The sequence below is a fragment of the Gorilla gorilla genome, chromosome 4 (assembly GCF_029281585.2).
Source record: "Gorilla gorilla gorilla isolate KB3781 chromosome 4, NHGRI_mGorGor1-v2.1_pri, whole genome shotgun sequence".
Classification (NCBI taxonomy): Eukaryota; Metazoa; Chordata; class Mammalia; order Primates; family Hominidae; genus Gorilla; species Gorilla gorilla.
The window spans coordinates 182,173,414-182,190,191 of record NC_073228.2 but is presented as its reverse complement, the minus strand read 5'-3'; the positions used below and the strand labels follow the sequence as shown (position 1 = coordinate 182,190,191).

General features: G+C 49.9%; 1 protein-coding gene across 1 annotated transcript in view; it reads left to right on the top strand.

The window, feature by feature from the left end:
- COL23A1 (collagen type XXIII alpha 1 chain) overlaps positions 1–16,778 on the top strand; it is a 350,887-nt gene that overhangs the window by 26,240 nt on the left and 307,869 nt on the right. Inside the window, exon 2 of the mRNA XM_055386477.2 lies at positions 3,254–3,320. Within this exon, the coding sequence (XP_055242452.2) occupies positions 3,254–3,320 (67 nt within the window). The remainder of the gene's footprint in view (positions 1–3,253; positions 3,321–16,778) is intronic.

The window sequence follows — 16,778 nt, the reverse complement described above, 5'->3', positions numbered from 1 at the left end:
TGCTTTTGTTTAAAAAATGAAATCAGTGTGGAAGTCCTTTCTGTCCTGTCTAGCACTGATAAAAACAGATGAGAGTTTCTTACACAGGTTGACTGGCTTAAACTAAAATGTTGGGTTTCTTCTCCAAGTACATTTTGAAATCTGCTTTAATATCTGCGAATACAATGGGGAAAAGAGTGAGTTCTGGCTGGGCGCGGTGACTCAACGTCTGTAATCCCACACTTTGAGAGGCCAAGGCAGGAGAATTGCTTGAGCCCAGGAATTTGGGACCAGCCTGGGCAACATAGTGAAACCCCGTCTCTACAAAAAATTTAAAAATTAGCTGGGTGTGGTGGTACCTTCGTGTATACCCAGCTACTCAGGAGGCTGAAGTGGGAGGGTTGCTTGAGCCTGAGAGGTTGAGGCTGCAGTGAGCGGAGATGGTGCTACTGCATTCCAGCCTGGATGACAGAGTGAGACCCTGTCTCAAAAAAAAAAAAAAAAAAAAAAAAAAAAGTGAGTTCTGAGGTCCGGCTCAAGGGTGCAGCTTTTGCATGGCCCCCCCACCCCCATTCAACTGGGACAGTTGTGGCTAGTGTGCTCCATTCTGCGCAGAAGCCTCAGCCCCTCATGGACTCCACTCCAGGCAGCCCTGCTGGGAGTGGGGATTAGTAGGGGTGGTGTCTGCTGCGCCTGGGTGGAGCAGCTCTCACCCACAGGCTGTGGGGGGCCTTTGGAGGCTGGGGGCTGGCCCAGGCTGCTCACAAGGGTCCTGTGGGACAGCTGGGCAGCTCCAACCAAAGCAGCAGGGAGTGGCAGGTCCAGTCCCTGCAGGAAGCTGGGAGCCTGGCATCCAGAGGCCTAGCCAGGTTCCGATTTACAGGGCAAGTCAAGGACTTGCAGAGTCAGGGCTGGGGAGTACAGTGATGATGGAGGAGTGAGTGCGCCTAAAGGCACCCCCTAGAGTACCCTCTGGCTGCCCTGGTATTGCTTTTGAGAGGTGAAGCCAGCTGGACTTCCTGGGTGCAGTGGGGACTTGGAGAACTTTTCTTACAAGAGGTTTGTAAAATGCACCAATCAGTGCTCTGTAAAAATGCACCAATCAGTGCTCTGTAGCTAGCTAGAGGTTTGTAAAATGCACCAATCAGTGCTCTGTAAAAATGCACGAAACAGCGCTCTGTAGCTAGCTAGAGGTTTGTAAAATGGACCAATCAGCGCTCTGTAAAGTGGACCAATCAGCAGGACATGGGCGGGGACAAATAACGGAATAAAAGCCCCCGCCACCCCCGCCCTAGCCAGCGGCAGCAACCTGCGTGGGTCCTTCACCTTCTGGGATCTTTGTTCTTTCGCTCTTCGCAATAAATCTCCTTGCTGCTCACTCTTTGTGTCAGTGCCATCTTTAAGAGCTGTAACACTCACCAGGAAGGTAGGCGGCTCCATTCTTTTTTTTTTTCTTTTTTTTGTTTGAGACGGAGTCTCTCTGTCGCCCAGGCTGGAGTGCAGTGGCGCAATCTCGGCTCACTGTAAGCTCCGCCTGCTGGGTTCACGCCATTCTCCTGCCTCAGCCTCCCGAGTAGCTGAGACTACAGGCGCCCCCCACCACGCCCGGCTCATTTTTTGTATTTTTAGTGGAGGCGAGGTTTCACCATGTTAGCCAGGATGGTCTCGATTTCCTGACCTTGGTGATCCGCTGGCCTCGGCGTCCCAAAGTATGAGTGAGTGAGCCACTGTGCCCAGCCCGCGGCTCCATTCTTTTTTTTTTTTCTTTTTTTGAGATGGAGTGTCGCTCTGGCATCCAGGCTGGAGTGCAGTGGCGCGATCTCGGCTCACTGCAACCTCCGCCTCTCGGGTTAAAGCAGTTCTCCAGCCTCAGTCTCCCAAGCAGCTGGGATTATATGCGCCTGCCACCACGCTGCGGCTTCATTCTTGAAGTCAGCGAGACCACGAACCCACCGGCAGGAACCAACTCCAGACACACTTTGACCATGGTAACTTCTTCTGTTTTAGGATCTGCTTCGCTCTCTGTGCCTCTTGTTGCCCGTCTGTAAAATGAGGCTGAAATGGCAGGTGGAGTGGAACTGTGAAGTGCCTTTCCGGTGGCTGGAGGTGCCCTGGTGAAGTCTCCCGGTCCTGGGCTGTTCCAGTCAGAGGCAGACAGGGTCTGGCTGGGGTCTTGTCGTCTGTGCAAATTCTCTCCTCCTCTAAAGCAGTGCTTAAAAATACTGTTTAATGTTTGAACATGAAGCCCTCGGTTCTCATGGTGGCGCTGCACTGTTCACTTAGGTCAGCACAGATTTGTGCTCTTTGTTTTGCTTTTAGGGGGATTTTTTTTCCCCCTACAGAAAGGTTAAAACTGTGTATCTTCATTGGGACTCAAGTTCTGGCCAGTTTTGGGATTTGGGCCAATTGCTTCATTCCGCTAAACCTAGATTTGGGATGTGGGACAAATTTCTTTTTTTCCAAGCTTGCGTTCCTCATCTGTGGGGCAGGGACCATTTGTTCTGGCCTCAGGGGTGCCCATAGGATTCCATCGGGCCAGGAGCCTGCCAGAGAAGTCCTTGCATTGTAGGGGAGCTGTGCCTTTTGACCCTCTTTCTGTGGTAATTCTTTTCCTTTCACCCAAATCTGGCACAGGGCTGGGCATGTGTAGGGATTCTTGTTAAATTTTACTGAACCAAATTTTCTAGGCCAAGGATCCCCACTGGTAAGAGGAAAGGAAAATGGAAAACAGAAAACAACAAAGGAAAATGTTTTCATCAGGGTGATTCAACCCGGGCCATCAGGTCCCAGGCTGGTGGGCTAGGAGGGGCTGCAGCCATGGGGTTTCGGGACTTTCCGGGTGTGGATGGGGTGGCCTTGTGAGTGCAGAAAGCCGCCTGGAGCACTAACTTTGATCTGCCCTCTCCAGGCCTCCCTCAGCCCCAGCCTCCCTCCCTGTAGGGCTGGTGGTCGCTGTGGCTTTTCTTGACTTGCAGGACGCTGTTTCTGTTGTTGTAACTCTTGGTATTCTATTTGAAAGTGCTGTAACAAAGCAGAAACCTGCCACCTTTTCAGGGACTCACCAGTAACTGTTTAGTGTTTGTGTTTGTTTTTCCTCATTCTAAAATTCCCTGTAGAGTTTAAGGATCTTTTGAGAGATGATCTCAAAGACAGCCCCAGCACTGTAGATGGTTTAGATACATTTGTTTTTGCTGATGTTTCCACTTTTACCCCTCTCTGTTCTGAAACTCATTCTCTCCTTGTTTCTTTTCTTTTTTTTTTTTTTCCGGCTCAGAAGTTGGACAGACTAGCGAAGATCCGGACTGCTCGGGAAGCTCCATCCGAATGTGTCTGCCCCCCAGGTAAGTGAAGGTTGAGCTCCCTTCTGGCTCCTGCATTCGGCCGCCGTTTGCTTGGGATTGCTGAGAACAGCATGGTCCAGAAGGTGGACTGGGGTGTCAGGCTGTAGTCTCCGTGCGCTGGCCTGGGGCCTTTTTTTCCCACATTGACCCTGGCAGGCTCTCTGGTCGGTTTCCAGCAAAGTAAACGGACTCGGTTTGCTGGGTGGTATTGGTGGAGGAGCTAAGACATTGTCGGAGATGACTTAGCTGCTTGAAGACTTAGATGGTAGGGAAGTAGCAGCTGGCCCATTTCAAAGATGGAGAAAGGGGTGTGAACTGACGGGAGGTGACAGCCTGGAACCCCAGTCACCCCCACTGTACCAACGTTGCAACCAGAGCTCTATGTCAGACGTGCAGAAGGTAGATAAATAGTGGACGTAGCCTTCTTGTTTTCATTTCTTGCGGTGGAGGCAGAGGAAGGAAACAGGCAATGAGGTCTGAATTATTCAAATTATCATAGACTCTCTTTGGTTTTGCTGGTGCAGACCAGGATGGCTGTGAATGAAACCAGGAATTGTTGACTCCTAATCCACATGGCTCAAATCCAGGCTCATAACAGGTCTCCTGGGTGTCCTCAGGGGAGCTTTGCACAGGCCATGGCCCAGTGTGTGGTCTCTAACGCTGGTGTTTTCAGGGTTAGAATGACCCTCCCTTAGAATGGTGTCTGATACCAGTGGATGAGTGGAAAATGGTGATGTGTCTCAGACTTCCCAACGTGCAGGGAAAGGTGACTTTTGTTATGGTCCAGAGAAGACAGGAGCTGCGTAGTGTCCCTTGTCCTCGCTCTCATTCCTTCCATTAGCCAAGTGTCCGGAAACCAAACTTACTGAAAACATCCCAGGGTTGGGAGATGCCCCGAGATTTCTGCAAAGGTGGATCTCATGGTGTGAAAATTCCGTCTCTGAGGGCCAGGTGGGAGATTTTTATGGTTGAGCTTGAGCTAGCCTTTATAGGACCTCTGAGATTTTAATACGAGAAAGAGGATTTGACAAGGGAATGACTCCATTCACAGATCAAGAAGTCAGAAACTGGCCGGGCGCGGTGGCCCACGCCTGTAATCCCAGCACTTTGGGAGGCCGAGGCAGGTGGATCACCTGAGGTCAGGAGTTCGAGAGCAGTCTGGCCAATGTCGTGAAACCCCGTCTCTACAGAAAATATAAAAAATTAGCCAGGCATGGTGGCGCATGCCTGTAGTCACAGCTACTTGGGAGGCTGAGGTGGGAGAATTGCTTCAACCTGGGAGGTGGAGGTTGCAGTGAGCTGAGATTGCACCATTGCACTCCAGCCTGGGTGACAGAGCGAGACTCCGTCAAAAAAAAAAAAAAGTCAGAAATTGCAATTAAATGGGAGGGAAAATTCACATCCACAAATGGGTTTTTAGATGATCTGCAAAATGTGTAAAATGCCAACAGTCCTTCGTTTTCGTCCTCCTCTTTCTGTTACTGGATGCATACCTACGTGTGTGTTTTTTGAACTGGGAGTCACACCCCATTTATGAGATACCAAATCAGTTTAGTGGGTTGCCGCCAGCAACCACTAGCATGAAATTGTGAGCTAGCATAGAAGTCTGGAATAAAAAAGGCCCGAGTGAAATTTTGGTTTTGGCTGTTAATATTTGTAGATTGGACTTGGATGGTGTGAGATGGGTTTCTTGCTGTGGGTTACTAACAGAAGGCTTGAAAGTCCCCAAGACAGATGATGGCTGGAGAGTGGGAGAAGGGGGACACAAGCTGGCATGGAGCTCCCGGATCAATCAGAACTGGAGCCACATCTTGGGTCTGCCCCTTACTAGCACTGAGGGTCTCTATCAGTAAATGATAACATCTTGAAGCAGGCTCTGGGGGGCTTTCTGAGATTATGGAGAAGGTATAAGTTAAAGCCAGTGACTACAGATGGACCTGTGTCCTGCCTTCCATCAGGAGTGGGGAGCAGGGAACAGGGGTCCTGAACTCCTCTAGAAAGAGGCTCCCAAGAAGGTCTTGGGAAGACCATGGGGGGCTGAAGGGCTGGTCAGAGCCTCTAGTCCCACTGAGAGGAAGGCATGGTAGACTCCCCGGCTCCCTGGGGAGCCCTGCTGATCATCAGCACCGTGCTGATGCTGTCCCAGGAACTCCAGGCTGTGATGGAGGCCATCCTGGCAGGTATGGTCAGTGTGGCCTTGGGGTGCAGCATGACGACCCCAGCCAGACCCCTCAGCACACCCCTGTCCATGCCTGCACTTTCTCTCCTTTCACCTGGAGAGCCCCTTAGACCAGAACCTTCATCAACACTAAACCCCAGCAGGCTGGCCCATGAGCCCCTTGTCTTATAAAGAACAGAGGCCCTGTCTCCAACACCAGAAGTCCTAACTCATTCCTATTCTTCCTGGCTCCAAGGCTCCAAGGCTCTCCAGCGTGTCCCTCGGGCTTTTGGAGTGTGGAGACATAGACCACATTCTGCAGTGGGGCTCCCTGTCTGATTATAGCTGGCCGCAGCTCCCCACCTAGCAGCCCAGGGAGTCAGCGGAATCTTTTGTTGGATCCTAGCATGCAGCAGGCAGATAAGGAAGGCCAGAGGAGGGGCAGCTCTTCTGGATGTGCCACCCATTGCGAGGCTGAGTGTGGTGGCAGGGGCTTCTCTTTCGCCCCAGCCAGTGGATATCGCTGGCAGGAGGACTGGCGGGGGGCCCTGAGCTGGCTCTGGTGAGCCTTGCACCCATCCTCAATAAAATAGTGTAGTGGGTTGAATCCTGTTGCCCTCAAAAGATATGTCCAAGTCGTAACCCCCAGTACCTGTGAATGTGACCTGGGAAAATAGGGTCTTTGCAGGTGTAATTAGGGATCTCAGAATAGGTCATTCAGCATTTAGGGTGTGTCTACATCCAGTGCCAATTGTCCTTAAATGAGGCAAGGAGAGATTTGAGACAGAGACGCACAGAGCAGAGGGCTAGGTGGCAGCGGAGTGGGGATTGGCGTGCTGCGTGTGCCAGCCAAGAAACACCAAAATGCCTGCAGCCACCAGAGCTACGGAGGGGTGTGGGAGGGACTCTCCCTGAGGAGCCCGCCCCGCAGACACCTTGGACTTCTTGCCCCTAGAACTGGGAGAGCTTGTGGTAATTTTTTGCCACGGCAGACCTGTGTCTTATTTTATTTTACTTTACTTTTCATTTTTTTATTTATTTATTTTTGAGATAGAGTTTCACTCTTGTTGCCCAGGCTGGAGTGCAATGGCGCGATCTCAGCTCACTGCAGCCTCTGCCTCCCGTATTCAAGCGATTCTCCTGCCTCAGCCTCCCGAGTAGCTGAGATTACAGGCTCCCATCACCATGCCTGGCTAATTTTTGTTTTTTTAGTAGAGACGGGGTTTCATCATGTTGGCCAGGCTGGTCTCGAACTCCTGACCTCAAGTGATCCACCTGCCTCAGCCTCCCAAAGTGTTGGACTACAGGCATGAGCTACCACACTCAGCTTTTTTATGTTATGTTATGTTATGTTATGTTATGTTATGTTTGTTATGTTATGTTATGTTATGTTATGTTATGTTATGTTATGTTATGTTATGTTATTTGACAGAGTTTCGTTCTTGTTGCCCAGGCTGGAGTGCAGTGGTGCGATCTTGGCTCACTGCAACCTCCACCTCCCAGGTTCAAGCAATTCTCCTGCCTCAGCCTCCCAAGTAGCTGGGACTACAGATGCCTGCCACCACACCCAGCTAATTTTTGTATTTTTATTAGAGACGGGGTTTCACCATGTTGGCCAGGCTGGTCTCCAACTCCTGACCTCAGGTGATACACCCGCCTCGGCCTCCCAAAGTGCTGGGATTATAGGCGTGAGCCACCATGGCTGGCCCATTTCAACTAATTTTAAAGTAGTAACTCCTCCTCCTCCTTGTTTTTTTTTTTAATAACGCAACAGTTATCCCGCATTGTTTTTCACGGGCTGCCTTGTTCATGGGTTTGCCCTTTCTCTTTGAGGTGGTCTGTGCCCGTCTGTGTATCCGAGATAGCTGCTGCCTTGTTTTGGTCCAGGAAAGAATCTGGCCATGCTGTTGGGATGTCCTGTAATGCACTTGGCCAGTCCCCGCCAAGGACGTTTGGGTCATTTCCGACCCTGTGTTATTCAGACAGGGCTGCGTGTGTGCTGTGATGGAGGGAAGAAGGCCTGCTGTGTAGCCTGTTGTCTGACTTCCTCGCGCTTTGTTCTCCCAGGCACGCTGCAGGCCTGAGGGTATTGACTGAAGGACGGGAGCCCTCAGTCTGTGGGGAGAGGCTGGGCTTTACCGCAGCAAACACAGGTTCCTGCAGGGAGGCTCTGGCCAGGTGGGTCCTGAAGCCTCCCCCTGGGAGCTGCCCTATGGTCCGGCCTCCACCGTCTGTGAACAGTAGTGACTCGGGGGCATCCCAGGGAACCGGTGAGGGCCGGCACCTTGGAGCCTGGGAACCTGGACTTGAGTCTTGACTCCGCCTTGTAAATAACTGCCCTGTGGTCCCACTCCGCGTGTCCTGGAGCCATGGGTCACTCTGGCCCTTGCATTCACTCACTCTTTGGGTTACAAGCATCAGAACATTAATTAGTGTTCTGATCACCCTGCACTAATAAAGCGAAAAAGGAAATTTTTAGTGCAGACAACTAGAAATGATGGAATGGTCTGAGGTGCAGCTGGCTTCAGGCCCATCTGGGCTCAGGGCTCGCTCTCCTCTCTCAGCTCTTCTCAGCTTGTCTTCAGACAGCCTCTGCTGGAGTGACCTATGCTTGGGAAGGTGGCCACCAGTATAGCTCTAGGTGTATATCACATGTGCTCAGCAACCCCAGCAGATACAGCACTGTTCTTTCCCGAAAGTCTCAGAATTGGGGCATGGGGAGTGTTATGGGTTGAACTGTGTCCTCCCATATTCGTGTCTTGAAGTCCTAACCCTCAGGGCCTCAGAATGGGACTGTGTTTGGAGATAACAATGTTCCCTTGGAGAGTAGGTGACATGAGGCCTTAGGGTGGGCCCTCATGACCGCTGTCCCTGTAATAAAAGGAGATTTGGACACGTAGACCCATGCAGAGGGCAGGCCATGTGAAGACACGTGGAGAAGACACTTTTGCTGAGCCATGAGCTCAGAAGGAAATCAGCCTGCCGGCACCTTAACACATTTCTGCTGTTTAAGCCGCACAGTCTGTGGTACCTTTTTATGGCCACACCCAGACACTAATGCAGGGAGTTATTGTTTAAGGGGCATCGCGTTTCTGTTTGGAAAGGTGAAAAGTCCTGGAAGCGGATAGAGGAGAGGGGATGGTTGTTGTGTTTAATCTTGGAACTTCGTGCTTTAAAATGCTCAGGTTTATGTTATATGTATTTTACCATGATTTTTTTTTTTTACATCCCAAAATGGACCCCAGTTTGCCTGGCTTGGGGCAGGTGCCTCTCCTTGAAAAATTGTGCTGACTTGGAGCATGGGACACGTTGATGGGCCAGGTCATTGGTGGGTCATGTGACCATTCTTGGAACCAGGGGAGACAAAGTGGGGGAGGGTTGGCAATACCAGAAGCATGTGGTGTCGGGGAGGGTGGTTCCTTCATGAAAAATTAGGATCTTTTCCCAGAAGAGAGAACGAATATAGCTGGGCACAAGCGGTAGGTGACCAGACTCTTCCGGTGACGGCTGGTCCAGTCACCGCCAGGTGGTTTGCAAAGGTGTAACCAAAGGGTTGGCTCCACTTCAAGCACACCAGGAGGGCTGGGCGTGGTGGCACACATCTGTAATTCCAGCACTTTGGGAGGCCGAAGTGGGCAGATCACCTTAGGTCAGGAGTTCGAGACCAGCCTGGCCAACATGGCGAAACCCCATCTCTACTAAAAATGCAAAAATTAGCTGGGCATAGTGGCGCACGCCTGTAATCCCAGTTACTCAGGAGGCTGAGGCAGGAGGATTGCTTGAACTCAGGAGGCAGAGGTTGCAGTGAGCCAAGATTGAGCCATTGCACCCCAGCCTGGGTGACAGAGCGAGACTCCGTCTCAAAAAAAAAAAAAAAAGAAGAAAGAAAAAAATAAAACACACCAAGAGGCAGCGTGGCCCAGGGGAAAGTGTGTTGACTTCCCATCTTGGCTGCGTGGCCCGATTCTCTGTCGCTCACCGGCTCCGTGACCTCACACTTACCCTCCTTGTGCCTCGGTTTTCCACCTGTGAAGTGAAGTGGGGTTTCTGAGAGTAGCTGTGTCATGGGATGGTTTTGAGGATCAAATGGGTTCACATGTGCAGACAGCTTAGAACGAGGCCTGGCACTGCGTCCTCAGAGCGAGTCTGTTGTTGGGTCCGTCGCCATCAGTCGGGAGCTGCCAGAGAGGAAGGAAGAAGAGACACAGAGTAGGAGGCCACTGGGAATCTTCAGGAGGGGAAGAGCGAGGGCTTGGCAGACTTTACTGGCACGTTCTTCTAGGACGTGGGTATGAAGATGCTGGCGATGCAGGAGTGAGAGAAACAGAAAAGGAAAGTGTGTGGCCGTGAACCCTCATCAGCCACCCACGTGCCCAGAAGGCCTCGAGCAGAGCTGGGCTTCTGCCCCTCACACTGTTTGCACTTGTTACTAACCAGGCTCAAACTGCCTGGACATTGTCAGGAACATTCCAGAATGGTGTCATCCTTTTCGTTTTCTTTTTGTGTCTTTTTGGATCCTTGCAGAATATTGCAGAGACATTGTGCTTGGTTTCCAAGGATGGGCACTGTACTTGCAGTGTCGGGTGATTTTCCAGAAATGAATAATAATCCAGAGTTTAATGCAAGTCAGAAATCCTCTGCTCCATCAAAACATTTGGCAGTTTGCGTAGAGGAGTGAAACTCCACTTAGGACCATAGAAAGCACAATGCGGAAGTTATACAGAACCTGATACATTTCATTGATAGTTTATGGAAAATGTCACAGAGCGGAACAGAAGTGGTAAAAGTTGCTCATATTCAGCCTGTTTACTGCCTTACTGCCTTTGTTGGCTGGAAAAGAGCCTAGCGAAGGGCACATGCTCTCTTAGTCCTTTTTTTCTTTTAAGATAGGATCTCACTCTGTCGGCCAGGCAGAAGTGCAGTGGTGCAGTCACGGTTCACTGCAGCCTTGACCTCCTGAGCTCAAGTGATCCTCCTGCCTCAGCCGGGATAATAGCTGGGACCACAGGCGTGTGCCACCATGGCTAATTAAAAAAAATTTTCCTGGCCAGGCGCAGTGGCTCACGCCTGTAATCCCAGCACTTTAGGAGGCCAAGGCGGGGGGATCACAAGGTCAGAAGATCAAGACCATCCTGGCCAACATGGTGAAATCCCGTCTCTACTAAAAATACAAAAATTAGCCAGGTGTGGTGGTGTGTGCCTGTAGTCCCAGCTACTCAGGAGACTGAGGCAGGAGAATCACTTGAACCTGGGAAGTAGAGGTTGCAGTGAGCCAAGATCACACCACTGCACCCCAGCCTGGCGACAGAGTGAGACTCTGTCTGAAAAAAAAATTTTTTTTTTTTTTAATTTTTTTTGGTGAGTTAGGAGCTCACTTTTTTGCCCAGGCAGGTCTCGAACTCCTGCTTTCAAAAGATCCCCTCCCAAAGTGCTGGGATTACAGGGGTGAGCCACCTTGCCCAGCCTCTCGTAGGATTTCAATGCAAGAAATTGTTACCCTTTTTGGGATTATTTTTTATAGAATTTTTAAAAATGATACACGTATATATTTATAAGCATTAAATCTCAGTCGACTTGAGTTTATGACAAAATTGAGTGGCCTATAAGGCAGCTACCTTGGTATGTCAGACTCTGCCAAGTGAAAGGAGGTCATTTGTGTGTCTGATTTTTTGGGGGGCACAAGAATACTCTGGAGGCTGGTTGCAATTCCCTCGCTTCACTATGCATAGGTATTTGTTCATTTGTTCATTCATTCATTCATTCATTCATTCGTCTCTCCTACCCTATTTTGTGCTGGTCCTGGGGGAGCTATTGACTAAGATTCTTAGAGGCAATTGCAGACCCAGTTGTTAAGAGGAAGGCAGGACAGGTACAAGACCCATAATAGATGCGGAGAATAGGATGAGTCCTGAGGAAAAACCAGTCCTACAGAAATTACAAGGAGAGATCACTCCAGGTCAGGAGGATCTGGGTTGGAGGAGGGTCCTTCCTGGGGAAGATGATAATTGGGCAAGGTTTTGAAGACTGGTTGTCAGATTAGCCACCTGGGATGGGGGATGCATTCTGAGAGACTGACATCCTGAGTGGAGGCAGAGGGGAGCTCCGAGCACCGGTGGGAACTCTTGTTTGTTTGGAAGGTGGCAGTGGGAGGGGCGGGTGAGTCCAGGGTCTGGAGAGATTGAGGCTTTATTCCATGGGACACAGTTGATGGTGTCTGAGTGGAATTTAGCTTTAAGACGAGGGCTCTGGAAACAGTATGAAGGACAGACTAGATCATACTTGGTTCCAACAGAGGGGCCCCTGAGGGGGTGCTCAGGGCAGGAGACAGCTTGCCTGGTTCACTGCAGCATCCCCTAAGTCCAGCACGGTGCCAGGCACGGGGAGGAGGGTTGATAACGCCTTGACGAATGGCCATGAGAATTGATAGCCGGGAACAGCTGTGAGAGGCACTGGGTCATGTGGTGGACAGAACTCACAAACTGGGTGGGTGGGCACAGGAGAAGACAGAGAAGCCTGAAGCAGCATGCCTTTCGGGAGGGGAAGCTGCGCAGAAACAGGAAGTCCCCAAAGAGGGATCAATTTGGAAGAGAAGATGGTAAGCATGGTTTTGGGCAGTGGACCTTAAGAACCAATTTGTAAGACCCACTGATGAAAGGAAAAAAATAATTAGAAGTCTTCTCTTAAAGCATAGTTTAACCACCTGAATCTATCAATTATAAAATGTGTCATGTCCTATAAATAAAGATCTTGAAGTTTATGTGCTGACCATTGGAATCTGGAGATGTTTTTGTGACCACTAGATGGCGCCCATTATACTCATTAAATTCTATAGAAATTGAACAGGAATGTAAAAGAAAAATAATTTATATGTATTTAAATATATAAATATGAAATATATTAATATAATATATAACATATATTAATATATATTTTAAAATTACTAGAAAGCACACAAAAGTTCAAACCAAGAGCAGTGACACACAAAGTTAACCACCTGCTCTGGTGTTTCTCTCCAAAAATGGAAGACCCTCAGAATTTTCCAGATGGTTCCAGAATCAAGCGGTTTGCTGTTGGTTTGGGGAGATGATGAAGATTCTGTGAAAGGTAGACTATCTGTTAGAAAACAGATTTCTAGAACATTTGCCACTGACTCAGTACTTACAGAGCACCATCAGGTTTAATTGTAGCGGAGAATCCCTGAAACTCTGGGAAGACAAGACCAGAGCTGTCTTGACCCCAGCTTGGCCAACTCCGTGACAACCATTGAGTGACAGGTGCAGCCTTTTACTCTGTGGGGTGTCATTATCACACGCCCCCCTATGCCAGGAGCTCACCCACATGCTGTAGCGGCCTTTCCTGGGGGACAGGTTCAGTGCAGTAATAATATCTGGCTTCTTACCTGACTTCTTATGCCGGGGTATATTCCACATGGATTGATGATCTAAATGTAAAAAATACAACCATGGCTGGCTAGACAAAAATAACGATACATCACTTTTTAAAATTACGCGGTAGAAACAGATTTTATAAGCCTGGCACTGAAGTCAGAAACCATAAAGCCGTGCTTCTCAACTGGGACTGTTTTGCCCCCAGGAGGTCACATGGCAATATTTGGAGACATTTTTAGTTGATCATACTTTGTGGTTGCTACTGGCATATGGACTAGGTAGAGGCAGGGGTGCTGTCGAGTGTCCTACAAAGCCCAGGACAGCCACCACCACAAAGAACTATCCGGTCCCAAATGTTAGTAGTGCCCAGGTTGAAAAACCTTGCCATAGAAGAAAACATTTCCTTGAACATTTTAAGCTTAAAAGGTTAAATTTTCTGTATAGACAGAAAAATCTTCTTTAGTTTACATATTTGGGCAAAAACTAAGTGAAGTTATGTGAACTCAGATCAGCTCTCACGGATAAAACAACTTGCTAGGTTTCCTAGTTTCCTGGGAGTAGAGCACTTCAGATTCCAGAAATGATATATTTGCACGTTATGGTAATTTGCTAGAAGCAAGAATGGAGTCTCATGGAGGTATCTGATCATTCTTTCACGCAACCAGATCCTTTCTTTACTTAATATTAAAAATAATTTTCATTACAGAATGTTTCAAATATATAAAAAAGTACAGAGAAGAATATAATACTGATGTCCGTTTCATCTAGATTTAATGAATAACATAATTTTATCATGTTCATTATTTTGTTGTTAAAGAAATTTTTTTTTGTTTTTGTTTTTGTTTTGTTTTTTGAGACAGGATTTTGCTCTTGTTGTCCAGGCTGGAGTGCAATGGTGCAATCTCGGCTCACTGCAACCTCTGCCTCCCGGATTCAAGCGATTCTCCTGCCTCAGCTTCTCACGTTGCTGGGATTACAGGAGCACACCACCACGCCTGGCTAATTTTTTGTATTTAGTAGAGACAGGGTTTCACCATATTTGTCAGTCTGGTCTCAAACTCCTGACCTCAGGTGATCTGCCCACATCAGCCTCCCAAAGTGATGGAATTACAGGCATGAGCCATCGTGCCTGGCCAAGAAATGAAATGTTTTAGACAGAGCCAAGGTACCAGTTCCTCTCCCATTCCCCTATTCTCTGCCAGGCAACAAATGTCTTGAGTTGGTAGCTGTACTTTTTCTGCATGTTTTCTGTATAATATATTTTATTAAATATGTGTACCATGGCAATATATTTTATTGTCCTACTACTTGTTATTTGTGTGTGTTTTCATCTGTTTTGTCCCTTCATTTTTTTTTTCAAGAAGTATTTGTATGGGTCCGGGCATGGTGGCTCATGCCTGTAATCCCAGCACTTTGGGAGGCCGAGGCGGGTGGATCACCTGAGGTCAGGAGTTCGAGACAAGCCTGACCAACATGGTGAAACCCCGTCTCTACTAAAAATACAAAAATTAGCCGGGTGTGGTGGCATGCACCTGTTATCCCAGCTCCTCGGGGCTGAGGCAGGAGAATTGCTTGAACCTGGGAAGCGGAGGTTGCAGTGAGCCGAGATTGCGCCATTGCACTCCAGCCTGGGCAACAGAGCGAGACTCCATCTCAAAAAAAAAGAAGTATTTGTATGGATGCTTGCAGGTCTAGTCATTTACTGTGACTGTCGTTTCTACAATGGAGCACTGCAGCATGCCGTCGCAGTGTATGAACATGCTACTATTCATCTCGTCTGCTGCTGATAGACATTTATTTTTATTTAAGTTTTTGTTGTTTTTGCTATTAAAAAGGCTTGATGGACATTTTTAAAAATTCTGTATAGAAAGCAAATGCCACCTTAAGTTTGAAAATAAGTGACAAAATGAAAAAACAATTTCAACACATACAACAAATACATAGTTAATATGCATGAGATATAAAGTGCTCTTATACAAGAATAAGGACAAGCCAGAGACTCTAGTAAAGAATGGGCAAAGACGGGAAACAGAGGTTGCAGTGAGCCGAGATCGCACCACTGCACTCCAGCTTGGTGACAGAACGAGACTCCGTCTCAAAAAAAAAAAAAAAAAAAAAGAATAGGCAAAGGATGTGGATAGGGATCCCCACAGGACGTTGGCAGGACGTGGAGGTGGACTGAGTGAGGGGGAGCAAGGGAGAGGGAAGATCGGATGACTCCCAGTTTTTGGATGATGCCCAGAGTTTTGAGTTGGGAACTCACTGGTGCCACTTGCCATGATGAGAGCAGGACCAGGACGGGGACGATTAAGAGTTTGTTGAGATCTGTTAATTTTGGCGTGACTGTGGGACATAGGAGATATGCAATCAGCCCTTGGATTAAATGGCCCAACAAAGGTGGAGGCAGCAGTGCAGGGCCCGGCCGGAGTGGGCATTTGTCACAGTGATTCTGACTACATCTGTACACACGGTGCCGGGGGTGATGCTGCTATGCTGGCTGCCTTCCTTAGCCCGGAGCCCAGCAGGCCTCTTTGTTCCTTACAGTATTTGCCAAGGTTCCCCAGAGAAACAGAACCAATAGGGGGTGTGTGGGGGGGGAGGGGGGTATGTGTGTGTGGGTGTGTGGGTGGGTGGGTGTGGGGGTGTGTGTGGGGTGGGTGTGGGTGTGGGGGGTGTGTGTGGGTGTGTGTGGGGTGGGTGTGGGTGTGGGGGGGGTGTGTGGGTGTGTGTGGGGTGGGTGTGGGGGTGTGTGGGGAGTGGGTATAGGTGTGGGTGTGGGGGGTGTGTGGGTGTGTGTGTGTGGGGGGTGTGTGGGTGGGGGTGTGTGTGGGTGTGGGTGTGTGGGTGTGTGTATGGGGGTGTGTGGATGTGTGGGTGTGGTGTGGGTGTGTGTATGGGGGTGTGTGGGTGTGGGTGTGTGTGTCAGTGTGTGTGGGGGTGTGTGGGGGTGGGTGTAGGTGTGGGTGTGTGTGTGGGTGTGTGGGGGTGTGTGGGTGTAGGTGTGTGTCAGTGTGTGTGGGGGTGTGTGGGGTGGGTGTGTGGGTGTAGGTGTGTGGGGGGGTGTGTATGGGGGTGTGGGTGTGGGGGTGTGTCGGTTGGGGTGGGTGTGGGTATGTGGGTGTAGGTGTGTGTGTGGGTGGGTGTGTGTGGGTTGTGTGGGGTGTGTGTGGGTGTGTGGGTGTGGTGTGGGTGTGTGTATGGGGGTGTGTGGGTGGGTGTGGGGGTGTGTGTCAGTGTGTGTGGGTGTGGGGGGTGTGTGTGGGTGTAGGTGTGTGGGGGGTGTGTGTGGGGGTGTGTGGGGTGGGTGTGTGGGTGTAGGTGTGTGTGGGTGTGTGTATGGGGGTGTGTGGGTGTGGGGGTGTGTGTGGGTGTGGGTGTGTGTGGGTGTGTGTATGGGGGTGTGTGGGTGTGGGTGTGTGTGGGTGTGGGTGTGGGGGGTGTGTGTGGGTGTGTGTGGGGTGGGTGTGGGTGTGGGGGGTGTGTGTGGGGGTGTGTGGGGTGGGTGTGGGTATGTGGGTGTAGGTGTGTGGGTGTGTGGGTGTGGTGTGGGGGTATGTGGGGGTGTGTGTATGGGGGTGTGTGGGTGTGGGTGTGTGTGGGTGGGTGGGTGTGGGGGTGTGTGTCAGTGTGTGTGGGGGTGTGTGGGGGTGGGTGTAGGTGTGGGTGTGTGTGGGTGTGTGTGGGGTGGGTGTGGGGGTGTGTGGGGAGTGGGTATAGGTGTGGGTGTGTGGGTGTGTGTGTGGGGGGTGTGTGGGTGGGGGTGTGTGTGGGTGTGGGTGTGTGGGTGTGTGTATGGGGGTGTGTGGGTGTGTGGGTGTGGTGTGGGTGTGTGTATGGGGGTGTGTGGGGGTGTGTGGGGGTGTGTGTCAGTGTGTGTGTGGGTGTGTGGGGGTGGGTGTGGGGGTGGGTGTA